General features: G+C 47.6%; 1 protein-coding gene across 1 annotated transcript in view; it reads right to left on the bottom strand.

Annotated features, from left to right (window-relative positions):
• Nucleotides 1–26,385, bottom strand: part of MLXIP (MLX interacting protein) — a 50,344-nt gene that overhangs the window by 8,101 nt on the left and 15,858 nt on the right. Inside the window, exons 2-12 of the mRNA XM_070400025.1 lie at nt 7,891–7,997; nt 6,963–7,048; nt 5,797–5,886; nt 5,356–5,397; nt 4,817–4,988; nt 3,997–4,086; nt 3,329–3,420; nt 1,744–2,395; nt 1,168–1,286; nt 870–1,050; nt 359–486 (exon numbers count right to left, since the gene is read on the bottom strand). Of these exons, the coding sequence (XP_070256126.1) occupies nt 359–486; nt 870–1,050; nt 1,168–1,286; nt 1,744–2,395; nt 3,329–3,420; nt 3,997–4,086; nt 4,817–4,988; nt 5,356–5,397; nt 5,797–5,886; nt 6,963–7,048; nt 7,891–7,997 (1,759 nt within the window). The remainder of the gene's footprint in view (nt 1–358; nt 487–869; nt 1,051–1,167; nt 1,287–1,743; nt 2,396–3,328; nt 3,421–3,996; nt 4,087–4,816; nt 4,989–5,355; nt 5,398–5,796; nt 5,887–6,962; nt 7,049–7,890; nt 7,998–26,385) is intronic.

The raw sequence follows: 26,385 nt of genomic DNA, 5'->3' as shown, positions 1-26,385 counted from the left end.
TGAAGCATGGTGTGTGGCAAGGACCTCAAAGTCCTGGCAAGGCACAAACACTGCCGGTCGGGCACTTCCCAGCCACCTGCAAAGCTCTCCTGTCCCTACAGCTGCCACTTCCTGCCACATTACAGGATTCAATGTTGCTCCCATAGGCCAGTCAGTGGGTGGGGGGTGGATAAAGAGGGCTGAATATCAAAATTAAAGGTGCTGACACCCACACTTCCGAGGCTACCTCAGCCTGGGGAGCACCAGCTGAGCCATGGTTCTCCTTTCCAGTGTGCCCTCGTAAGGGCGTGGCAGTCCCAAAGGCCCTTGCCTCCCCACCCTTCCTAGGGAACAGAGACCCAAAAGAGATATATGGTACCTTTAACACAACCACATTTTTGGAATCTGCAGAGTATTTCCCTGAGCAGTTGTTCTGGGGAGACTGAGGACTGGGGCTGTGTTCTGAAGCACACGGAGAGGCCTGCCCGGAGTTTGGGCCATCCCGACCTGAGAAGAACAGAGACCCTGCTTAGGGACAGGGCCAAAGAAGGGGCTCGGCAAGGCTGTGCCTGCTGCAGTCCTCACACAGGAAGGGAACCCCAGCAAGTCCCAAGACTCAGAAACCCATCTTGAGCCTCCCATAGTGGCCCCCAGGCAAAAACCAAAGAAGCGTGCTGCAGCATGCCTGCAGCTTTCCTGCTCCTGTGCGTTATCCTGCCTGCATGGCTCACTCTCCCAGCCAGGCCATCAGCAGGCTTATGAGACCTCGCTGCTCGGCCTGTGAGCCCAGGCTCAACCCTAGGGCACCCATGGGGGCCTCCCCAATCCAGGAGTGGGCCAGCTCATTTCACTCACAAGTCTCAACTGTCCCAACCACAGTGACCACTCACCAGAACCCGCGACAGTGCCCTGGGGACTGCCCCCGTGCAGTGGGGCCTGCTCGCCCTTCACTAGGGAGTCTTGCACTGAGCTTGCAGAGAAGAGCCGGGAGATGGGGCCGGGCTGGCTGCTTGTGACGTGGCCCAGGTCTGTCACCAGGATGCTGCTGTGGAACTCTGTGACTCCAGGAGCCTGGGGTGACACACGAAAGAGGGGTCACTCCTGACTACCATTAAGTTGGGTGAGGGTTGCCCAAGAGCAGGCCATGCTGCGGGTTTAAGGATGCTGAGGTCTGTCCAGGGCCCTCACCCTGGTGATGGGAGCAGGCGTGATGACCACATTGGACTGGGACACGGTTGAAGCCAACATCCCTTCTCTCTTCAGAGGGCCTGTCATGATCACTGCTTGTGGCCGTCCTGAGAAGGCAGCTGCCAGAACAAGAAGGTGAGGGGGAGGCCCCAAGCCATGGAGATCTGTTCTCAACGCTGGTGCTAACCCCGGGCCTGGCCAAGCCACAGTGGGGTCCCCCAGGAGAAAGATGGGACTTTTTGGCTGCCACTGAGACATAGCGTTCCTCACCGCAGGGCACAGAAAGACAAAGCCACAAGGCCCCTGACATGTTTTTGTAATTTCCCTTTGAAGGGGACAGATTACAGACCCAAGAAAGAGATGACCAGGACCACGTGTTTTCCAACTGGATTGAGACTAACTTTAAAGGAACAACACAGAACACAAAACAGACTAGAGCAATCACATGCAGTATTTCATAACGTTTTTTCACATCGTAATGTGTGTGTGTGTGTGTGATGAATATGTAAGCCTTGGGGCAGGGGGAATATCCCGGGGGGTAGGGGGAGTCACACTCCAGCTTCCCTCCCCACTCACCTTGGGCAATGCAAGCATTCTTCAATACCAAGGACACGGGCTCTGGTTTGGGAGCAGGCACTATTTTGGGGGGCTGCTTGGGCCTCCCTCCAGCCAAGGATACAGGTTTGGGATGCACAAAAGTTAAACGGGGTTGCAGAGGCCCAACAGCTGGCTGCTGGGTGGCTGGAGACAGTGCCAGGCCACAGGGGGATGCTGAGGGGGTGGGGTGGCGAGTGGTGATGATAAGGCCCTGGCTCTGGCTGAAGGTGGTGGCAGAGGCATCATGTGTGAGAGTGGTGGAAGCCGTGTGGGTAATGACAGCGGGGGACTTGTTGGCTCCAGAAAACTTCTGTGGCTGCAGGAAGGTGGGTGGGGTTGGGGGGTTCAGGGGGGTGGCAGGAGGGACTAGTGGCACAGCAGGGGGAGCCGGCACTGGGGTGGGGCTGGGCGAGAGCACAGGCATGGTGAACACGGGGAGGAAAGGCTGTGGGACACTCAGTGGGGGCGCTGAGGAACCAAAGTCTGCGGGCTGGATAAAGGGATCCTCAGGCTGGGAAGTGCGTTCACAGCCCGGCCTATCTGTGGAGTCCAGGGCAGTGGCTGCGGGAGATGCGATGAGACTGTCAGGGAGGCTCACGGTGGGGAGAGAGGTGGTGGGCAGGATGCTCTCCTGAGAAGAGAAAGAAGTGAGGAAAAAATACTGGGATCACACAACTCGCCATCACTTTCTGGTGCTGCACTCCACAAAGTATAGCAATGTCTGCCGGGCACCTGAGATGAACCCCTGGACAGAGGGACAAAGGCGCTTCTCCCATCCCGTTAGCGCTGATCTGGGGGATGGATCTGTGTCTCCCAGATGTCGACAGGGGTCCTGTTTCCATTAGAAACGAAATGATAACATGGGGCTCAGACAAAGTGACTGTCTGCACACAGCTGGCTCTCGGCCTGGGAATATCTTGTTTCTAAAGTCCAGCAGGGGTCCCCAAAAGTCCCTGCCATCTTCTGTTACAGAGCAGAGGCAGCCTGGATCCCAGCTGCTCATGGGGTTCCCTCAGGACAGTTTCGTGTATCAACTTCCAGAGAGGTCACCTCTTCCTAAAAGGGAAACGCTATAGGAATCAACTGCTCAGATCTCAATCTCTACAGAGGAAATTCTTCCCAGAGCCAGATGGAAGAAGATGGGCCAGGTCACTGGTGTCTAACTGGACACAGGCACCAGCCTGAAAGCCCCTTCAGTGCAAAAGGCCCGGCCTCACTCGATAACCAATCTCTGTTGATTGCTGAGTAAAAACTAAAAGAAATACACAGAACTTCTTTTCATTAGTGATCCATGTTTTTGCTGTCATGCTTACTTTGTCTTAAATGGTCGGAACAGAGCTCACTGCACACAGGTTACCTGGAGCCTTAGGTAGGAGCATATGTTTATGGAGTCAGTCTCCCAGCGTGTGAATCTCCAGGATGCTTTCAAAGGGGGATAGCATAATTTCTTGTGATCTAACAGCCCTTAGCACTTTGCTCATGACTGTGTGGTCATGTCATTAGCCTAGCCATGACTGCAGAGGTTTCATGACCAGCCCTGTGCCCCTCCCCCAGCTCCCTCTACCTGAGCAGGTGGGCTGTTGGGATCTGGTGCAGATGTTGAGGCAGGTGCAGACAGCATGGAGCCAAAAATGGAGCGGCTGGAAGAGAAGATTTCTGAAAGACAACATCGGGGCTTTTGAGCTCCGTGTGTCTGTCACTTTCTTGAATTAAAATGCAAACAAATCAGGCACTGAACCCCACCTTACCCAGAGGCATGCCATGGCCAGAGGGCATTTCCCCTGAGGTAACTCTGCAGAAAGAGGTCCTCTGATTGGAACTACACCTGATGGCAACTAGTGTGAGCTCTGAAATACTCCCAGGCCTGGAGTTTCACCAGCTCTTACAATGGTGGGAGCTCAAGCACCAGCTTTAACTGCAGGAAACTGTGGGGAAGTGGCCGTGTCGCCGGCGCCCTCTGCTGCCTAGAGGGAAAACTGCTCACAGTCATGGCCAAACCAGAGGCTCTTGAGACTGAGAATGAGAAGACCATTCCCACAACAGCAATGCCCCAGAGAAACTTGCAGACTTTGCAGCTACAACCAAAAAAGGCTGTAGTGCTGGGGAAACTCTAAATCCTCCCTGCTCCCTTTCCCACTCTAACAGTTCCCTCTATGAAAGGGAAGCACCAGTCTGCTTTGTCCTGGGCGAAGGAGATGCAGGTGGCCATGCCCTCTCTGCTCATGTCCTCACCTTGGAAAGGTTCAAAAGTGTCCATGAAGTCCAGATTGGGCTGCAAAGGAATCAGCCCCGGCTGAATCATGTCTGCATTTCCCAGATGTGCTGAAAGGATCAGAGAGGAGACAGAGCAATCACTTTGCCTTCTCAAAGTTGTAGGAATATATGAAAGGCCTGGAATGGATCTCCCTGGTCCTGCTCAAATTCTAGATTCTTCCAAGAAGAAATGTAGGCAACTGGCTGGGATTTCTACTTTCTTGTAGGTTCATGGCCATTCTCTACCCTCAGAATGCAGAAAAGAATGTGAGATTTTTGCAAGAAAGGTAAACTGAGTATCAGGAACAGACACTCCCAGAAACCGTGAATAGTTCTGCAGAGATCCCCCACGCCCATTCCAATTCTCATTCTGTGGGCTCTTCCCTGACGGGAGAGCTGGACAACTGAATGCAGCCAGATGAGAGGTCATGCCCAGGAGTGCTTCCCATCTTCTTCAGAATGAGTCACAGGCCCTGTCACTTGGACTAGGCACACATCCTTTGCTAAGGGGACAGAATTAGAAATGTGAAACTGATTCAGATCAAACCTCCACTGTTTCTCACAGAGATACCATGGGCCTGACAGCTCCAGGTAGACTCAACTTGCAGTCCCCACCCATTCAATGCATGTGGCCGTCAGATGTCAATGAGGTTGGTCAATCTTCCTTTTTACCGCCTGCTCCAAACAAGTGACCTGCAGCTGCTCAGAGATGGCCCTGAGGTGAAGCCTGCCCCAGGGAGGCCTGACAGAGAAGGAAACCAGCCAGGCACTCAAAGCCAGGGATCTGAGGGTGGGTTACCTATTTCCCGTGGGTTGGGCCAGGCCACCGGTGGGTGTGAGGAGAGTGTGGAGAAAAGTGTGTCGCTGAATTCTGACATGAGCATGTCTGTGTCCAGCAGTGGGTCCTCCTCCATTGGGACTGGGGTCTTCCATCCATCCCGATGTTTGTGCCAATAAAGCATGTCATCTTCCTACCGCCAATAGAGGGGATGGAGAAGTTGAACAGACGGTGGTGGACTCAGAGCTCCCAACCATGCTGTGCTGGGGACATATGCCCCCCTATTCTACAGAGTGGCAGGGGCTGCTGCACAGAACGTGAGTGGGTGCAGAACTGAGGGGAGAAACCCCTGCAGCCCACCCAGCAGAGAACTGACCCCTTTCCTCAGCCCTTCAATCTTTCATGTGAGAAGGCAGTGGCCCCTCCTTTAGCCTCAGGGAGAGTCCATGTCCCCAACCTCCTCTGATGTGGGGCTCACTTGTCAAGCCATCAAAGTTATTTCTGTTTCTTGTCAAAAGGGGGTTCCCTATGAGAGTCCTCACATCCCCAAGCTCCCTCACCTGGGCCAGGCTGGAGAGGTCCTCATCCTTGTGCTGCTGTAACTATGGAGAAAAGGAGACGAGCTGGTCACCCAGGGCCCCGGGAAGAGACGAGGCCCTCAGCCTCTCCGCCCTAAAAGAGCGTGGACTCCGGAAACATCTAGGATCCTCTCTCTGGGAGGCAGGTGGGGAGAGAGTCCTGCTCCCTGCCACCCCCAGGCCATGCCCGGCAGAGGAGATTCCTGACCAGTGTTTGTGAATCAAAAAACCTGTTCACAGATGGAGAAGCTGACAGCAAAGATCACGACCACAGCAGGCCCATCACTTGGAAACCCAGATGCTCATTCCACGGGCAGCTATGAAACTGCAGCTTCAGGGCCAGTGTTTGAGCGCAGGACTCACCCTTTCCTTCCTCTGGGGCCACTTCCCCAACATGCTCTTTTTGGAGCCCAAGCCAGTTACCCTTTTCTTGAAGTAGGTTCTCCACTTGTGATATTCCCGGATCACGATCTCAATGCGGCTTTTCCAGTACTTCCCTTCTGTGGTGATGGCCTGTGAGAGAGAGGCAGGTCAGCAGAAGTCACCCAGGAACAGACCCATGTCTGACGCCGGTTGGAAGTCAGCCTGGGCAATCCAGCTCGCAGCCCGCCATGGTCCTAGGCTTCATTCACAAAGTGTGTCCCCCTCTTCTGGGCTACAAGTGGCCTCTAACTGAAGATGCAATAGCCAAGGGGGGCTTCGGCAGCACGGGTCCTGAGGGTCTGGACTGGATGGGGTCAGACAGAATGCTCCATCCAGGTGCTGAGGAGCCCTACAGAGACCCAGGGGTAACACCCAAATGCACGTTTCCAGGAGCCACTACTACATTTCCAAAGAGTCAGAACAAACAATCAATTACAGAAGTTTCAGGTGGAAAGTGATTGACTTCCAAGAGTATCTCGTTCAACTGAACCATTACTTGGGGCGTGCGTCCTTTCACATCCTTGAAATGTCCGGTGACAAGGAATTCACGACTGCCTCAGAGAGCCCACTCACTGTCAGATCCCTATCATACCGAAGTCCCACATAATCTCACCCAAAAATACTTCCGTGTGCCCTACTAAGTGGTTATAGCATTTGGTTCACAGGTTTGATTCCCGATCAAAGGCATGTACCTGAGTTGCAGGTTCGATCCCTAGACCCGGTCAGGGTGCATTGCGGGAGGCAGCCAATTGATGTGTCTCTCTCACATCGATGTTTCTCTCTCTGTCTCTCCCCCATCCCTTCCACTCTCTAAAAATATCCTCAGGTGAAGATTAAAAAAAAAAAAAAGATATCTGCCTTATAAGGAGCCCAAATCCCTCCCTGTTGACTACGAGAAACACTGCAGTCACAGGAAGTAGAGGGTACGTCCCCACTGGAGAGTCCTCCAGTCCCTGGTCAGCCCACTCTGAGAAGGGGGAGCCACCTGCTCCCCACATCCTCATGGCTTTTCAAGGTCACAAGAGCTGACAGGACAGTACAGCCCCAGCATGCTGCCCTGTGGTCTCCCATTGGGGAACCCAACCCTGGCTCTCAGCCCTCATGAGTCGTCTCCTCCTGAGTGAGGGCAAGTTCCTTCCCAGCCGTCCATGATCACCGCCATTTACCTCTGGCCGGCGATGCTCATCCACTTCCACAGAGCCGTCTAGTGGAGTGACGAAGTGGCATACGGGATTTTTGCGCTTCTCCAAATCTGGGTGGAGAGGGGGTAACACATCATCACTGCGACCAAGACCCCTGAAGGAGCCTTGCCCCTTGGTACACACCCCTCCCCTCGGGTGGGACCCTCTCAGGTGTGTTCTTTCATTCTCTTTCCCTTGGGAAACAAGATTTCAGACTAACAAAGGGATCCAGGTTAAAGAGAAAGAATGTGGAACATTCTTTAAATGTGGAACATTCTTATTTAGACATGTTTAAATAAGGACTGGATTCGGGTGTTGGAGAAAAAAAAAAGAGAGAGAGAGAGAGAGAATGTGTCAATATGGCATGGGTAAGAAAGGGAAACGCCAGCCTAACACCAGGGTGGCCCAGGCACGGCAATCTCCTGCAGAGGTCAGCCAGGCCAGCTGGAGACAGAACAAGGCCAGACCTGCATTTCCTTAGACCTGCTGAAAGTGGGAACTGTTCCCTGATGCTTCAAATGTCACCTGTCGGCTACACCCTTTCTGATTCCCCTGAAAAGAACAACCCCCTCCCTCCACCTCTGCCTTTTTGACATTGGGCACTTGTGTCTATCGTAACAGTGGGCAACTGTGTTGTAAGCAACCAGCTAACACATCTGTCTCCTACAGACACGGGCACCTTCACAACACAGACCACTTGTTTGGCCCCCTGTGCCTGATGGCTGAGAAGTGTCCAGTTCACTAGGATTTGGCTTGGTTTTCCTGTCTCTGCAGACTGCCCAAAAGAGGCTTCTCTTTGAGGCACAATTTCCAAGGGTGGGCTCTGGAGCCCAAGGTGCACAGGCCTCCAGGTGGAAGAACCTGGAGAGCCATCCCCACAGGCCCGGAGGGCCCCTGCTCACTTGGCACTCACACTGCATGTACCACGCCCGCCAGATGGCGTTATTGAGCCGGATCTTGTCTCTCCACTGGAGCTTCAGGCCCTTGAAATTCTTCCACTTTGGAGACACCAACTTCCCACTGAAACGCAAGAAAGAGGGAAACTCATTGGTTCCTCTGAAAATGAAGTGACATCAGAAAGTGCCACCTGATCATTCCAGGCCCCCAAATTCTGGATTAATCCATTACAAGTCACAGGTGAGATTGACAGAATATATAAGTCCCTCTGGGATTGCTCCCAAGTGACGTGGAGTAGAGGTGGTGGGGATGATGGGTTGTTAACTGTTGAAGCAGGCTGAGGGCAAGGTTCATTATTCTATTCTGTCTACTTTTTGCATATCTTTAAAATTTTCCATAATTAAAAGTTAAAAAGAAATCTGTTGAGTTCGCAATATATATAAGTATCAAGTCACATTGTACACCTTAAACTTACACAACGTTACCCGTCAATTATACCTCAATGAAGCTGAAAAAAAGAAATCTGTTGACCACTGAATGAAAGCCAAGCTCCTTTAACCTGGTCTCGGCCCACCTCCCCACAAGGTACTTACAACAGGCCTTTGAACCTGTGGGGCCCTCTCCTGCCTCCAGGCCTCTGCACACAAGGTCCTCACTCCTCACAGAGCTCCCTGTGCCCCTGCCCACCTGCTCATCCTTCAAAACACTGCTCAATCATCATCTCCTCCAAGCAGGCACTGAGATCTCCCAGAGCACAGCTCACACCTCAAAGAGCACTCACCCATAGCCCGTAGAACAATGTCTGTGCCCACATCTCCCTCCAATAGACAGACTGCAGCTTCTAAAGGGAGGGCCCTTTAGGCATCACTTACCCTAAGCACCTAGCACAAAACTCGGCACATAGCAGGGGCTCAGGTAGTAATTCTTCATTAATGAGTTAAAGCGCTTGCAAAGCAAACTAAGAACAGGCAAGGAACGTTCTCTGGAGGCACAGCCTCCTCAGACAGCTTAGTTTTCCAAGGGCTCTGCCAGGAGCCTCCTCTGAGCAGCTGGCACAGGGCTCCTTTTTCAGATGGCTTGTGCTAGCAAGGGGCTATTTTTGGTTCATACCAAACGGGGTTCTCTGGGTCCTCCTGACTGCAGGTCACAGCCCTTTCCCTTTTCCAGACCCACTCAGAAAGCTCAAGTGACAGAGACAGGCCAATAGCTCAACAGCTGAGGTCTTCAAAGACAGTACCCACGCAATAAACCTGAGTTGAACCTGAAACCTGGGTTACGAAGCAAAAGGCTGTGCACCTGGCAAAACCTCATGGCTCCCTTTACCCACCGAGCACCGGGCCAGGCTGAGAATCACGGAATCACATCAACCAGAAGGCTGTAACCCCCAGAGAGAAAATGTCACAGCACATTCTCTTAGAATCAGAGGGACAGACAGACAGCAGCAGCCTCAGCTCAAAGAATTAGGGCCTTCAAACCAGTTACACACCTTCTTCCTCTCCTTCATCCTCATCCAATGGCACTATGAACCGACGCCCCCACTGCTCAGCTTTCACCCAAGTTCAACAGCCAGAGACTCTACTGCATAACTGCATCCTAACTGAACTTTTACGGTCACTTAACTCTTCTGGCACCCATTTCCTGGGTAAGATCATAATAATACTATCACCTCCAGAGTGTTTTAATAAGGATTAAATGTGTGTACACACACACACAATGGGTGAACCCTAAAGCAAAATATTATAAGATATTAATAACCACCTCAGTGATTTAGAGTTACGTTATTACTGAAAGGCCTGATTTTTAACACCTCCTGACTTGAAAAGGCCTCTCTTTTGTGCCACTATTGTCATGTGACTCTTCCTCTTCTACAGGAGGAAAAGGTGACACCCACACGCCCATACCCATAAACAAAGACCTGGGCAAAGGTCTACCCTGAATTCCATGTGGCTGTAGAACCACTTGCTTCTCGTTTCCTCATCTGACAAGTCTACTCTGTGCGTGCGTGAGCTAAGAATGAGGAAAGGGATGGATGAGGCAGATGAAGTGCCCTGAGGCACAAGTCCTGCCTATGTGCTGAGTGTTGTGAAGAAGAGCAGAGGACTCTGGGAGCATACAGTCGGCATAACTGACCAGTCTGCCAATCAGGAGAGGCTTTCTGGAGGAGGTGACATCTAAACCAAGGCCTAGAGGATAAGATACCTTTAAATAAAGCAAGGAGAGCGGGAGAGGCCATTCCTGCTGCCTGGCCGGCCATGGCCCCGAGGTGAGCAAGAACACACCTGGCCAATGCAAAGAACACCCAGCATGGCCGGAGCCTGGAGGGGTGGGGAGTGGGGGTGGCTACGGCGCTACCAGACAGACCCGACTGGAGAGCAGAGTATATCCCACAGTGCATTAGGTCCCACAGTGGGCAAAACCAACCCTCTTCCCCCACCTCCGCAAGATCTGTCAGCAACCTGATGCCTAACCAGGCAGGAGGTTCCAGAAATAAAAACAACAGAAAACTGTCCCTATTTCTTTATTTCCTTAAGGGGAAAAAATATCCAAAACTTTTCTATAACTGATAGTTTCTTCACATTAAAGCCCAGGATAAAAGGCCAGTTTCTATGTTGCTGGATCCTGACCCAGCACTTGCCACCTGCAGCGATGGCGCAGAAGACACCAGCAGGAGAAGGGCGATAATGGAAAGTGAGGGCTCCCGGGAAGAGAACCAGCTTTGGTGCCCTGCAGTGTTTGGTGAAGAACTAACCACTGGGCTTAACAAAAAACCCAACCTTATCGCTGCTCTGTTACTGAAGACAAAGCAGGGCAACCTGAGCATAACAGCATCTTCTCAGAGAAGTGAGGTTACCTGGCCGGCTTCAATTACTTACAGTGAAGGGGGTGGGGAGATACAGAGAGATCAAACCCTATAAGCTGGAAACCAAACCTGACAGGGTGTAGTCTGGGGGTTCTCATCTTCTTCCTCCTCCCTTGCTGAAATGTTTGACTTTTCCTTGATATTTATGTCAAATTTGGTCAAACTTCAGCAGGAGTATGTCAGATTTCAGAGCACAAACTGCTATTACCCGCCCCCCCCCAAATTTCTGTAATATCTCAATAGCCAACAGGTGGCGCTCAACCAACACAAAGAAGAGTCTGAGTCCAAACCAAAACCAAAACCCCATTCACAGAAATAGAGGGTTAGGGTGAAAGGCGAGGTCCTGGATGTTTTCATGGTTACTGACCACCCCTCCTCCACAGCAATTTCAAGACAAGAGCTGAAGAAGCGATACACGCAGCTCTATGGTTGCAAGGATTCCACAGGCAAACTGTTAGGAAAACGGGGGCTACATTTCTGTAAGCTTCTTTAGTGACTGGCTTCTCAGAGCCTTTTGTGTGCTGATGTCACTGTCCACCTGAAAGGTGGGATAGAGGAGACAGTCCCTATGCCGATAGCCACAGACCAAACCTGGACGGCGACCCTTGTTACAGGGCTACCCGGAGCCCAGTTTCCCATGCAACGGGCCAGGAAAGGCTGGCTGGCTGCTCTAAAAAGTCCTGAGACCTGCAGAGCTTGGCAGAGCTCCCTAGGGCAGTACCCCAGAAAGTACCTATTGGGGGGCTTCTGCTCCCCAGGCCCTGCCCCAGCTTAATTGGTCTTCCAGACATGGATACTTCTTAGTCTAACTCAGGATTATGCCCTTTTCCTTCATTAAAGTGTAACCAGAAACACAGAATGAAAATTTCTGAGACCACTGGCTCTCCCCAGACAGATGAAAGACCTCTGGCCTTAGCTTCCCAAACCTGCCCCTCCCAAGTGCCTGTGTAGGTCCTGGGGCTTCCCCCCAGAACAATGAGCCTGGATTCACGCCCTCCCACTCAGACCATGGGAAGGTCCAGGCCTATGTCTGACTCATCCCAGCACAGTGTCTGGCACCTGGGAGGTGCTTTTCAATATGGAGTTACTAAGTGAATGCTAAACTTTTCCATAAAGCAAACTCATACTCACCCTGCCATGCCACCCTTCCTAGAAGGCAGATTCATGACATGAAACAAGGAAGTTCACAGTACAACAAAGGTCCCTCTGAAAACTGTTGGTTAGAACTAGCAGACTGAATTCTTCAGAGGTCTGGCAAGAGACTGCTCTGGAATGGAAATTAAAGGGCAAGTCTTGCACAGACTGGAGCTGGAATTAAGAACAGGGGAGGGTGGGGCTGGGGCGGGGACTTGGGATGCGGTAGGTCCCAGGTAGAATTAGGTCCTACTCCTCATCAGCCTATCAGGATAGGTCCCAGAAGGGTGGTAGAGGCCACTTATTTGTTCATTTGACCATACTTGCTTGTTATGGGACAACATGTCTTTGCTATTCCTGATGCTTCCTAGATGCCCAGTAGCAAAACATCCCTAGCACTGCCTCCCCTCACTCTCTCCCAGCTAGGTAGAGTAGGCAGGTCACCAATGAGTATAAGCGGAGCTGGTGTGGGTGGCCCGGGCTCTTTCCCTCCTCTTGGGAGCAAGCTGCCCACCAAGGGCCCACACTGGTCAGGCTCTGCTCCTACACAGTGAAACACTATGGAGCAATTAAAAACCAACACACATTTCTATGTACTGACATACAGGCGAGATCTACAAGATGCATTAAGGGGGGGGGGGGGGGGGGATACCAAAGTGCAGGATATGTAGTATGGCCACCATTTGTACTTTCAGCAGGGAGATATGCACAGACACACAGGAAGGAGGGGAGGGAGAGACCGAGCAAGGGAGGGAGGCTCAGGAAGACAGCCAGTCAGGCTCAGGAAAGATACCTAAGAAACAGGTAACAGTGAAACTGACTTTCATTTGGAGAGCTGAATTAAGGAAGTCAGTCAGAGACTTAGTTTTCATTGTTTAATGTTTTATACTGTTTAACTATAACATATGCATATGTTATATTTTCAAAATAAAAAAGGAAATAGGATCAGGGACAACCCAAGACCTTACAGGGCTTCTAGTTAATTGAGGAAGACAATTAATCACATGAGCAGGGGAAAATGTGTGCCTGTCAATTTTGTGCAAAAGATCCAAATATGAGGATAATGGCTATTAAGCAGTTTCTCTAATGAATGAGTGGATGAATAATGCTCAGTCAGATTGGTCCTCTTCCAGGACTCTGGTTTTTCTTCAAAAGAGTGGTCTCTATTGGCCTTTCCTGGGGTCTGGGCTTGGTTCCACAGGCTGCTAGGAGCCAAAACTAACAGGCTCCAGACTGACAGAGGTTCACTGAGGTGCCAGGACATGGGGAGCAGCCACAGGCGAGGCAAGACAGAAGAGGGCAATGCCTGGAGCTGTGGGCCCTCCACCCTGGGTCCAGCCCAAGCAGAGCCTCCTCCCAGGGGAAGCTTGTGAGGTTTCCAGGTCCTGCTCCCATGCCTGGGCCTGGGTCCTCCCTACTGAGCCCGAAATTCATTGTCTTGGTTATTGGTGTCTATTCTGGGGCCTCGTGTATCACTGATTCACATCCAATCCTGTGCTAGTATTACACTGCTTTAATAATTACAAATTGTGATGTACTTTACCATCTAGTATCTACGTAAGGATAGTCCCATCATTTTTTAAAGAAATTTTTATAATTCTTGCCTATTTATTCTTCCATGTGAACTTTATGATCATGTTGTAAAATCTCAAAGGAAAACTATTTTAGTGTTTTGACTGGGATTACACTTAATTCTTAAATTATTGTGGGCAACATGGACCCATCCAACTTGGTCATTACTACTCTAGGTCAGTGTATGTTTCTCCACTTATTCAAGCTACTTAACTTAGAGTCAGAGGAATCTGAAGCTGTGTGGTATTCTATAAGCTTCTTCACATACGTCCCTTCTCATTTCTAATCATAATGCTTTCATTAACATTGAAAAATAATGTAAAAGTAAAATACAAGGAGAGAAATCAGCAAGACAAATAAATGCACATAGTTACCTGTGCAAATACAAGCACCATCACATTTTATTATATTCAACACAGCCCCACCCAGATGATACAGTAACTGCCATCCTCACCTGATCAAAGTGGCTAAGCCACAGACACAAGTGACACATTGCTATCACATCAGTACTAGGAATAACTACCTCAAAGAGCATAGCCTTTCCCTCGCACTTTCATCCTCCTATGGGAAAAGTAATAAATTAGTAGATTCAAATATTCACCAAGGCTAAGACTTTTCCATAAAGATTAAAAACACCCCACCCCATTTCAGACATCTGGCTTAAAGAGGAAATAGCTTAACAGAGGGCTGGGGCCACAATGCACATTTGAGCCAGGACTCTAGAAACTGCTACCAGAGAAGTAATACTAGTAGAAACAGAGTGTGTTTGCAAATGTTTCTGAGTTGCTATGAAATCTGGCAGGAAACAAGTGTTATTGTCACCATCATTAGTCATTTTCAAGGCACTGCCAGCTACATCACTTACTTAAAAGGCAGAGAAATCTGAAGCTGTCTGATGCTTTTCAAAGGATAAGGTAACACTCTCCAGGTAGCCAAGATCTATAAATAGGCTTTAAAAGCATTGGCTCCTTTGCTAAAAGTCAGCTTTGACTGATAAAGAAAACCCATGGAATCTGTTCTCTATTGAACATGAAGCCCCAAACCTTAACTTTGACAATAACTATGGTCACAGTGACATTAGGGTAAGTTAATTGAAGTTAGTATATGTACATCTATCAAATTCTAACCTTTCTGGGGCCAGGAGCTGGAGCCAGTTGTTAACACTGTACTGTGTAGCACCTATGCCCTGTGTTCAATGGTGCTTAACAAAAGAAATGGGTTGATGTGGCTATGCAGAGCATGAATACTGTGGCCATGACTTTCCCCATGACACTACCCTGATTCGTCTACTCAATTCACTTATTTAGCACTGTTCTCAGTGCTAAGAATAGAGCAGTGAACAAAACCAAGTCTCTAGCCTTATGGAGCTTATATTCTATGGGCAAACAACCAAGTATGTGCTGTGTCAGAAGTACTCAGTGGTATGGAGCAGAAGCAGGTGAGAGGGAGCTGGAAGGGCAAAGGGGCATGTGAGCAGATGTGAAAGTGAGACATTGGGTGGATCCTGGCTGCTGCCTCAACAAGCCAACAAAACTGCTCTTGCCAAGGATGCTGATAACATCCACACTGTCAAATCCAACAGTCACTTTCAGGCCTCATCTGACCAGAGCTCCCTGCAACATCTGACGATGTTCCTTGGCCCCCATGCCTCACCCCACTCCAGGCCTTCTCTGGACACTCCCGGCCTTCTGGTCACTCCGGCTGCTCCTGTTGAGTCTCTCCTTCACCAGCTTTCCCTCCTCCTTCCCTCAGCCTCTATCTCTGGTGTCCTCGGGACTGATCCTGGGCTCTTCCGACTCCATACTCTCCCCTCTGCTCCCTTCCACATGTGTCCTCCAGGCTTGTATACCAGCTGCCCCGATTCCTCTCTGGGCTTCTCCCCTCTCGCCTCCTTCCCACCCAGCAGCCGGAATGCCCTTGACAACACATCCTATTCACATCACTCCCTAGCTGCAACTCTTTCAGAGGTTCCCCTCTGCTTATAGACAGAATAGAATCCCTAAATATTCACCAAAGTAGAGTCTCCCCACCCCATGCTGCCCACATCTGGTTTTAACATATTCTCATTGACTTATCTAATGTCTTCATTTTCCAGATATTAGCTTCCTGTCGGAGCCCTCCTGGATTGCTCTCAAGGTAAATAACTTTGCTCTGCCCTCTCACAACACCCTGTATCTACCACATTCTGCAGTTACCTATTTATGTGTCTGCTGACAGTCTCCACAACCAGATTGCCTTTTCCATGGAGGACTGAGGAGTGACCAATACAAACCCGTGCCCAGCACATACCACCACAGAGTATGTGTAGAATGAACTCCCGAATGAAACTCCACTGTCTTCCTACTGCACACAGAGCCCCACTCTTGACTAGAACAGCCCCTGCTCCTGGCCTTGCCCCATGCCTTCTTTACCATCCTGCGCCAATCCTTCCAAGCAGTCCTTCCTGTCAGAGCACTGTTCTTTTCGCCTGAACCTCACACACTCGCATGGATGTGTTCTTGTTCATTTAATCTTGGTTTATGTTCTCCCCCATCCCACCTTCTTTCCCCTCCCCTCACCATTTAAAATCAGATAACACATCTTTGTAAATTAACTGATTATCAGTTTTTCAGGTTTGCTTTATTTTAGAGAACACAAAGGAATCATCCAGATGAAGAGGAGGAGTATATTACAAATGGAACAAGTCTAAACCAGGAGTCAGGTCCAGCACTGCGGTCCCAGCTTTGATGCAAAACAGCAGTGAGAGACTTTACATGGGCTATCATCTCTGCTCAACAAGTCATTTCCTTTCCCTGGCTCTCAGTTTCCCTTTTTTAGATGAGAGAGAGAGGGAGAGAGAGAGAGAGAGAGAGAGAGAAAGTAGCTTATCCCAACTTCCTTTCCAGTTCTAAGCATCTAGAACTGTACCCTGCCCCAGAAAGGGAGATGCTGGCACTAAAGAATACAAATGAGAGATCCCCAAAGTAGGCAGGCATGTGGGGTAACAACAGCTGCCATTCAGTATAAGAAAGAAGAAAAGGATCTGTAAAACCCCAACACACCACAGACTTCTGACTTATCTCTGAGGAGGACATTTTAAAGTGTGTGGTTTTTTAAAAAATATTTTATTGATTTTTTTACAGAGAGGAAGGGAGAGGGATAGAGAGTTAGAAACATCGATGAGAGAGAAACATCGATTAGCTGCCTCCTGAACACCCCCCACTGGGGATGTGCCTGAAACCAAGGTACATGCCCTTGACCAGAATTGAACCTGGGACCCTTCAGTCTGCAGGCCGACGCTCTATCCACTGAGCCAAACCAGTCAGGGCTGCGGACGGCATTTTAAAAAGCATGCAAACCAATAAAAAACTTTGTACAGCCCTCCTCACATAATAAAAATTCCAAAATAAAATCTGTTTTACCTTTGCCTGCTAAAGATAATTTCCCTCCCATCTGCTACTGAGAATCAGCTGTCAGCCTACATCTCTCCCTCTCTTCATCCTCTTCCCATGCATGCTGTTAACCTTCCAAGTAGCAGGAGTTTGGGTGGGCAGGAGAGCAGGAGAGCAACCCACTACATCAAAGGCCAGATCATCTCTGTCAGATGCGTCATTATTTCAGAAACACTGTAAGTCTCTACACTGACCCCCACCAAGATGAGCACCCCCTACTGCTCACACTGTCTCCTGAGATATACGAACATATTACATCTTTATCAGATTCAAAACACCTACATCTTTTTTTCTTTGTGATATACTTATTTTCACTATGTCCTTTCTGTCAAAAGTAATTTGTTATTCACAAACTCAAACTTAAAAACAGGGGTGGAAGATGAAGTTTCAGTTTATGATCACATTCCCATTTTAACTCAGGCCTTACTCACCCTGCTGCCTGGACATTTCCCATCCTGACTGCTGCAGCAAACGCTTAAAAAGAAAAGTGTGCTCTTATTGCTCCACGAAAGGGGACACACGCCTTTAAAAACCAAGGTCAGGTAGCATATTTTATTCATCACCCTTGCTTCAAGGCCTCCTGGGAACACAGACAAAAATACAATGACAATATCCAAGGTACAAATAATTGAGTAAACTGCAGAGCAGGGAAAAGCCAACACAGAAAGCAATGGACATTTATCTTCTCAAAACTGCAGGCCCTGATGTGCTGGTGTTTCCCCTCCACATTCACAAACAAAACCAACCAGTGGGCCGGAATGAAAGACTGGACCAAAGGGCAAGGAGATTTTGTACTTCCTTTTCCTGCAGATCTTTTGGGACCAGTGTGTGTTCTGGGGGTAGGAGGAGAGTAGGGAGAGAGGTAGTATGAACAAAACTTGAAGCCAACCACTTAAACTGTTGTTTAAACTATAGAGTTTTAAAGTCTTCATGCTATTGCGAGGGCCTGCTCCACTTTCCTGACATAAGGAAGAACTGGCTAACATCTGATTGCTCTCAAGTCAGATTTTACCCAGGAAATCTGATCCTGTCCACTGTGCCGGTTCTGATGTCATAAAAATGCATCTATCACCAGAACCTCAGGCCAGGCCACCCTTCATGGGGGGGGAACACAGGGTGCCTTCCAGTGAAGTCCAAGAACGGCTTTTCTAACCAGAGGCAGCTTTCATAATCACTCTGTTACCGGCTGTTGGCCATGGGAGAGGGGAAGAAATTAGGGTGTCCCCACCTGCCTACGATGTGGCTTTGAGCAGATATCTGGCCTTTCAGAACTTAATTTTTTGGGGGAAGGGAGAAAATAACTTATCTCACAGAGCAGAGGTAAGAATTAAATGAAACAAGATATTTAGAATGAACTAATGGTGTCTGGAACACAGGAAGGTCTCAATAAAAGAGACTTGTGCATTCAGCTGACGTTCCCATGATGCTCAGAACTGCTCTGACTCTCTGTGCTGTGATAAAGTGCAATTACAGGCCTCGAGGCCACAGCAGCCAAGTCTCCCAGTGACTGTTCAGGGCGAGTGATGAGTAAAGAAAGGTCCTTGGGAGCAGGAGAGAACTACCATTTAGAGATTAGATATGTTTTTCAATGACAGTGCAATCAAATCCCACTCCTATCTGCACAGATACAATCATCTTTCTTTTTTTATTAGCACATTTCACTCTCCAGCACAGATGAGTATCTACCTAGTAGAAAAGCCTAATAGTTCTTGGACAGGAATGGGAATTTGGGGGTTTTATGGTCGTCCATTACCTGCACTTGCAATCCCCTCACCCCACAAAATGCCCTCAGCAAGAAAATGCAGCTGGGAGACTGATTACTCGCCTCCAACATCAGCTCTGGGTGTGCTTCTCCATAATGTCCCTTATCAAGCACTTAGTCAGCTGGAGATTGGACACCCAGAAGAGGGCGGGGAAAGCGAGATGCTAGGAGGAATGCTGGGATGTTCTAAACCCTGCCAGCGCTCCAGGAGGAAGTGCAAAGGCTGGTGGATTCACATAGTGTAGCTTATTGCTACGGCTCTTTCAGCTCAAAGTCCATAATTCCAGGACTCTGTAAGAATAAAGAATAATGAGAAATAGTTACCCTAGAAAATGCTAAGAAGCCAGCATTGAGGTAGTTAGAACAAAGAAAAAGGCCAAAACGTTTACATTCCTCAGCTCTTTATAAGGTACAGATAAATGTGTGTCTTGATTAAAAAAAAAAAAAGAGCCTGCAATCACTCCTTGCTACCTTGCTTTCCCAACCAGGAAGCAAATGCATCCATACGATGGAAGAAATCACCTGCAGGCCAGGAAGTGAAACCCCAGCAACATTCACCTCAGTCCGATGTGTCAGGCTCTTCACTGAAGACTGGGTGACAAAGCCAGTCTCAGCTCTTGACCTCATGACCTCACAAGCTAATGGGAAATACAGAACGTCTAGGCTCCCGTGAAATGTACGGAAACACACATATGGAAACACGAATGGGCACGCAAACGCGCGGTGGGTCCAGGATGTCTTCTTCAAGTAGGATGGTTGAGCTAACCAGGGAAAGGAAATGTGGAGAAAAGGGTTTTAAGCAGAAGGAATAAGAGGTCTTTCTTGAAATACCAGCAGTTTGGCTTCTGGGTCCCCTCCCTACTGCATCCTTAGCTTTGATAAGAGAAGTTAAGGTAAGAGCCACTGATTACAGCCTTAAGGATCAAAGTCTCACCCTCACTGCTGCCAGCTCCTTGCCGATGCATGGGGTCAGCAGCAGTAGCTGATTCTGGGGAAAAGAAGAGAGAGCTATGGGAACATCAGTTCATCCAGTGCTCACATTTAGGGTCAGTGTAATTTTCTGAATCTGCAGTCCAAAAAGATGATAGAATAGGAGGAAGAGCTAGCTTGTCGCACCCGTTTCTGAAGTCAAGCAGAACAAGAAAGGGGGGAAAGAAGAAACGAAGAAAAGTTGGGGACAGGATTTAGAAAAGGGAAGTTTTGGAAAGACAGCTTTTGTACTATTAGTGGTTCAACTACATAACAGTGGAAAACTCTTCTAAATCAAAAAATCAATAAGCGAAGATACAAGATAATTGCCAAACTGAGGGAGATGGTGAAAAACGTTAAGGTCTAAGGAGTTCTACAGAATTAGTTACGCTCCCCAAGTGACTTACCAACGGCAGAGAGAAAAGCATATCTTTACAACGAAGACAGCAAGACAGCGAAGCAAATGATCAAAGGTGACATTCGCACCTCTAAAGGGACTATCTGTGAAGCACACTCACCAAAAACATTGAACCTAAATGTAATCAAGACTCTGGGGCCTAACATGTGGTTCACAGGAAATCCGGGGGACAGAGCAACATGCTACACAACACAACAAGAAAACTAATAGAGTACATGGGGCATTCTTCAGACAGCTGGACCAGCTGCTTCACAAAGTCAAAGCCACGGGAGGTAGGTGGGGGTCGGGGGGGGCGGGGGAGAGCAGAGGGATTATTCTAGATTAAAAAAGACTAGAGCCAAAACCGGTTTGGCTCAGTGGATAGAGCGTCGGCCTGCGGACTGAAAGGTCCCAGGTTCGATTCCGGTCAAGGGCATGTACCTGGGTTGCGGGCACATCCCCAGTAGGAGATGTGCAGGAGGCAGCTGGTCGATGTTTCTCTCTCATCGATGTTTCTGACTCTCTATCTCTCTCCCTTCCTCTCTGCAAAAAATCAATAAAATATATTTAAAAAAAAAAAAAAAAAAAAAGACTAGAGATGACAACCAAATGCAAAATGAAAGTCTTGACTGAGTGCGGATGCATAAACACTAGTTACAAAAGATAGTCTTGAGAAAACTGGAAAACTTTAATGTAGGCTGTACAGTATATGAATTAATATTTTCTTTGGCATGAAAACGGCAATGGTTATGAAAGGGAATATCTTTATTTTCAGGAATAAATGTCATGCTGTCTTCAACTTTTTTTTTTAATTCTCACCTGAGGTTACGTTTTGTTTTTGTGGGTGTGTTTCTTAAAAAAATTGATTTGAGAAAGAGAGGGATGGGAGGGAAGGAGAGAGAGAGGGGGAGGGAGAGAAAAGCATCGATTAGAGAGAGAAACACTGATCAGTTGCTTTCTGTATCCGCCCTGACCTGGGATTGAACCTGCAACCTAGGTATGTGCCCTGACTGGGAATCAAACCCGCAACCCTTCTGGTACACGTAACGACACTCTGACTAGCTGAGCCACCCAGCCAGGACTATATTTAACTTTTTAAGGAACTACCAAAGTGTTTTTCCATATCAGCTACCCCATTTTACATCCCCAGAGTTCCAAGCTCTCCACATCTTTGCCAACACTTATCACATGCTAATTGGTGTGAAGCAGTATCTCCATGGTTTTGATTTTCATCTCCCTAATGATTAATAATGTTAAACATTTTTTCATGTATTTATGGGTCATCTTTACATCTTTGGAGAAATGTCTATTCAAGACCTTGGCCAATTTTTAAATTGGGTTGTCTTTTTATTTCTGAGTTGCATAAACTTTATATATTCTAGATACACATCACTTATTAGATATATAAATTGCAAATATTTTCTCCCATTCTTGGGGTGGTCTTTCTAACTGGTACAACTTTTGAAAACAGGTCTGGCAACATATATCAAAGATTTCAGTGTGAATATCCTTTGATTTTACAGTTTTACACTTTTAAGAATTTATCCTCAGAAAATAATTAAATAAGTAGAATGAGAAGAGATATAAACAAGAACATTCACCAAAGTGCTATTTAAACTGAATCTCAAGCCTTACCTTACACCATATACAAAAATTAAATCCAAATGAATCATAGTCCTAAATGTAACACCTAAAACTACAAAATTTCTTGGGAAAGGAAAAAAATCGTAGAGACCTTGGGTTTGGTAAAGACTTCATAAACAAAAATTATGGCTACAAAAAACCCACAGATACACATGACTTCATCAAAATTAAAAACTTTTGCTCTTCAAAAAACAACTGAAAATGATAGTGCAGTTCTATTTTTACAAAGATATAGCAAGAAATAAAAAGGACACAATAACAAAATACAGAGTATATAGCTCCAAGAACAGTGTTTCAGATGATTTTGCTTTTTTTCTATCTTTCTGAAATGTCTGAATTCTCCATTTCTATATAATGAGGAGAAGGCTAGAGGGAGACCTTTACAAAACTATGTCCATCTTGAAAAGGGGAAAAGTTAATTTCCACCTCAGAATTAACTGAAAGTAATACTAATTACCCATGGGACACCGTTTACCATGTTGATTTGGAGTTACCTTTTTATTTGCCACATTTTAGAAATAAGAATACACTGTAATTTTCTTAAGAGTTTAATATATTTGCCTTTCACATGATTTTCAGATTTCTATCATACATACAAATTAATCTGGTCAACAAACTTTACTGATGCAATGGGATAAAGAATGGCATAAAGATTATTCTGTAAGAGAAGCTTATAAGTACAGCATCATCTCGCAACTATGTGGAGTTTTATTTAGTTATACAGAAGTAAATAAAATAATTCAAGATAGATAATAAAGGTCTGTGCACTTGATTCAAAGGAGAGTCTCTAAACCCTCACTAAGTTAATTACTCTTATTTTACACTCAATTTAACAAGTTAAGCAAACCAATAGCAAGAGGGAGGCACCAGACAAAAAGGGAGAGTAAGTGGTAAACACTGCAGAGCAAGTGGCAACCAAGATCCTGCAGGAGATAATCATTAAAGATTTGAAAACCCAACTCACAAGAGAGCCCAAGATCACTGGTTAGAAAAGCAAATGTACCTTAACAGTGCAAGAATATGAAGAGGTTACTATAATACTACAATAAATAATATTCAGAAACAGGTTTCTAAATAACCAAAAGTTGTACTACCATCAATGTGTTCAAGAAGCAGTGATGGCTATTGTGCATTTAAGAGAAATTTCCATTTTCCATTAATAATGGCTAAGTCTATAAAATATATGACTAACGAAATAAACAATGGTGATCTGGAAAATTGGCTTATAGCAAAGGACGCTCTATTCCTTAAGAGAGGGGCAAATCAATAAGGTGTTTTTGCAAACATTTTAATACTCAACTTCAATACCACAAAACTCAAAGGACAGAACAGAAGAAGTGGTTTAGATGCACTGATAGATTCTTCAGTGCTCCTCAAATCTACCATGTGGGATGGTTCCCAGGACTATCTCTGAGTAAGAACTAACCCTGTGGTTAAGGTCATTTTATATTACCACCCTCCCACCCAGCTCTGTCGACCATGTATCATCTCCTCCTGCCTTTGTAGTTCCATCTTTGAGAAAAAGCACTTCTTAACTTGGCTGTCTGGGGCCAGGATCTTGCAAAAAATATATTTTTATTTATTTATTTATTTTATTTTATTTTTTCTCCTAAGTTCTTCAAATGCCACTCTACAATCTCAACTGCATTTGGAGAGCTATCCAATCAAATGCAAAGAAACCAAGTTCCCATTCTGGGAGGAAATGGAGTCTGCATCTTCTCACCATTGTGTGAGCTACCTCCACCCCCATGTGAGTTCCTGCTGTCCTCACCTATGAGGCTGGGACTTTCACAAGGACAGCTGATATGACTAATCTGCCCACACAAATATGAAACTAAATGGGGGGCAGAGGTGAGGCAATGCGACCTCTGAAAACATCAGAAAGAAGCCAAACACTGAGTTTCTGTACCACTCTTGAGGAACTGTCTGGGAGTCCGGCCAGAGCAATTATTCGCTCTATGGATTAAGTCTCGAGTTTGAAGCATCACACATATGAAAGGGGCAGATGCCAGGCCAAAAGGTCAGCATAAATGTCAGCCTAGACAGCAGGTGGGGAACCTGGCCAGAGCAGGTGGCCTCCTGTACTGGGCAGGCGAGTGCAAAGTAAGGCTGAGGGCACAGACAAGCAGCTTGACTTCTGGAGGCTCCATGCCAAGAGGCCACGATTGGCTGTCACCCAGCCGGGGGTCAGGAGCAGCCTGGGATGCCCACTGAGACAGCTGTCTATTCTGGATGGCTAACTAATCACCTCAGATGCTGCTGAGCACAGAGGGCAACGGAAAGCAGGTTCTCCCTTCTGGACCAGGCTACCCCCAGGAACACGGCTGAGGTGGAAGAAAAACAGCTAGCTCAGAGCACCAGAGCAATTCAAGCCAACCAACTGCTTTATTCGAAACAATGCTGGCTTTGTCAAAAGATTGCAACAGCCCGACAAGAGCCAGTTGAAAAACCTGCCCTCTTTTACTCATTTCAATCCCTGGTCCCCATGACTTTGAGACATCACTCTAAAAAAGGGGGGAGGAGGAGTTACATCCATAAACCAACATCAGCCAACCCTGTGATGCACCAGGGACAGCTACCACTCAGAGATGACACATCATGGAGCTGGCTGTTTCGCAGCCCTGATCTCTTTCCCAGGAGCTGAGCTCCCAGGGTGCATTTGAATCTCACTTACTGATACATTTCCAGTGATCTTAGCCAACAAAGCACAAGGGCTGAAATGTCAATTTTCCAGTCAATTCAGGAAGGCAGTACACCCAAGATCTCAATTAGAGCTACCAAGCTGGAGTGGCTGCTCCCAGCTTTACAAAAGCCTGAAAGCTGCTACTCCAGGGTCCTCTAGGGCAAGAAACAAAGAAATTCTCTCTTTGGGAAGAAATGGTGGGGGGTGGGCACCAGCAGATTACAATATTTCTCACACCACACCCTGCCCTGTTCACTTCATCCATATTTCACAAAATCAGTGGCAATCATCTCAAAGCACTATGCAAACACACCCAAAGCTCCAAGGAACCAGCAACAAGTACAAAAACAGAGATAAGCAAAGCTACCAGGCAAAAAGCAGCTGGCTGCATAGAGGCCAAACCAGCTCAACTGCGACCAGCAGGTCTCTGGTAGGCTGCTCTCAGAAGCATCTGGAGGAGGCCATGTAGACCACAGGTGAGTTTCCCGCACCACCTGCCTGCTGGCTCTCAGCAACTATGCAAGGACAACACCAAGGACAAGCCAGAGGCTAAGCTGATAACTGGGTTCCTTGCTTTCATGATAAGGTTTTTTTCCATGGGACAATGCCCTCAGCGAAGGTTTCTCTTGGAGGAGAATCATGAATTCCAAAGCTAAAGGAAAATGGAGCGTCAGATAAATGGATGTTCAGCATGAGAGAAAGCAAAGAGGCTGGGGCCAGGCTCTGCTGGATGGGACAGGGAGCCCACTGTAAGGACTTCTGAGCCAGAACGCAGCTGCCGGATGTGGGATGCCACAAGGGGCAACCTAACCTCTCCACTGGGCCTAGGGAGTCAGATGACCTGATCCAGTTTATAAAACATAACCAAAGTCCTCAGGTCTTCACCCACCCCTCCAGCACATACCCTGCCAGCATGGGATGGATGAAACCAGAGACACCCCACAGCTGATCAAGCTGACGAGTAAGGCACTAAAGCCAGAGATCAGCATCTCGGGATTCGATATGACAGGAAGTATTTAAATTGTTTCCTAGAGTTAAATCAGCTCTTCCTTCCATGTACCAAGGCATCCCAGAGTTTTGTTTGTAACTCGGAGGAACATTCACCCACACTGCTCCCCATCACACAGGAGCTCACCGCAGCAGTGTGGACTCACAGCCGGAATCACAAGATCCACGCTCTCCCTGCTTCTGGAACAACCAAAAGCCAAGGAAGGCATCCATCTGCTCACATCCCTGCAAAGCCCTGGCCTCATGGGTCTGTCAGCCAGCAGGGCACAACACGGACATGTAAGCTCCATGCTCAGTCCAGGCATGCACGCTGCTGACAACTGTGTCAAACACCATCCGATGTGTCCCCCAGCCCTCTGCAGGCTATAGGGATACGCATGAGAATGCAGGGAGCTTTCCTATCAGCAGCGCCGAGCACAAACAAAGGCTACTTTTCAGCTGTGTATATGTTCACCACCTTCCTCCACACACACCTTACTGATGAGGGTGTGGCAAGGCAGGTGGGACCTAATGTGGCAACGCCTATTGCTGCTTTTTTTCAAGAGTCCTGCTGAAAGGTTCTCAGGGTAAGGGTGATTTCTGTCAGGAAGAAGGAAGAGGCACAGGACGTTTTCAGAGAAAGTAGCCAACCTGGGGTATAGGAACAGAGATGAATGGAACAGGGACCCAGAAATACCTTAAAGTTACCCCAAAATACCATGAAATATTCTCAATGACCAGCAGAGAGAGATTAAATAAATAATAGTACATCTGCACAATGAAATACTATTCAGTCACTAAAACATTTTGCAGATAAATATTTGGGAGCTTGGAAAGATGCTCACAACCTATTAAATGGGGGGGCAGGGGGGGCGGAATACACTCACCATTCCTAAAAAAAGAAAAACAAACAAAAAAACCCACAAGGTCTGGAAAGATAAACACTAGGGAATTGACAGTGGTTATCTCTAGGTGTTAGAATTTTTTTTTCTTGGAAAGGGGCCTGGAAATACAGTCAAATTCCAAAAAGTAAGTTCTAAGCTTAGAAGAATAATTACCCGACTTTCTAGTT

The sequence above is a fragment of the Myotis yumanensis genome, unplaced genomic scaffold (genome assembly GCF_028538775.1).
Source record: "Myotis yumanensis isolate MYYU_CA2020_CCGP unplaced genomic scaffold, mMyoYum1.0.hap1 SCAF_19, whole genome shotgun sequence".
Lineage (NCBI taxonomy): Eukaryota > Metazoa > Chordata > Mammalia > Chiroptera > Vespertilionidae > Myotis > Myotis yumanensis.
The sequence above is the reverse complement of the archived record's forward strand: the minus strand, read 5'-3'. Positions and strand labels throughout refer to the sequence as shown.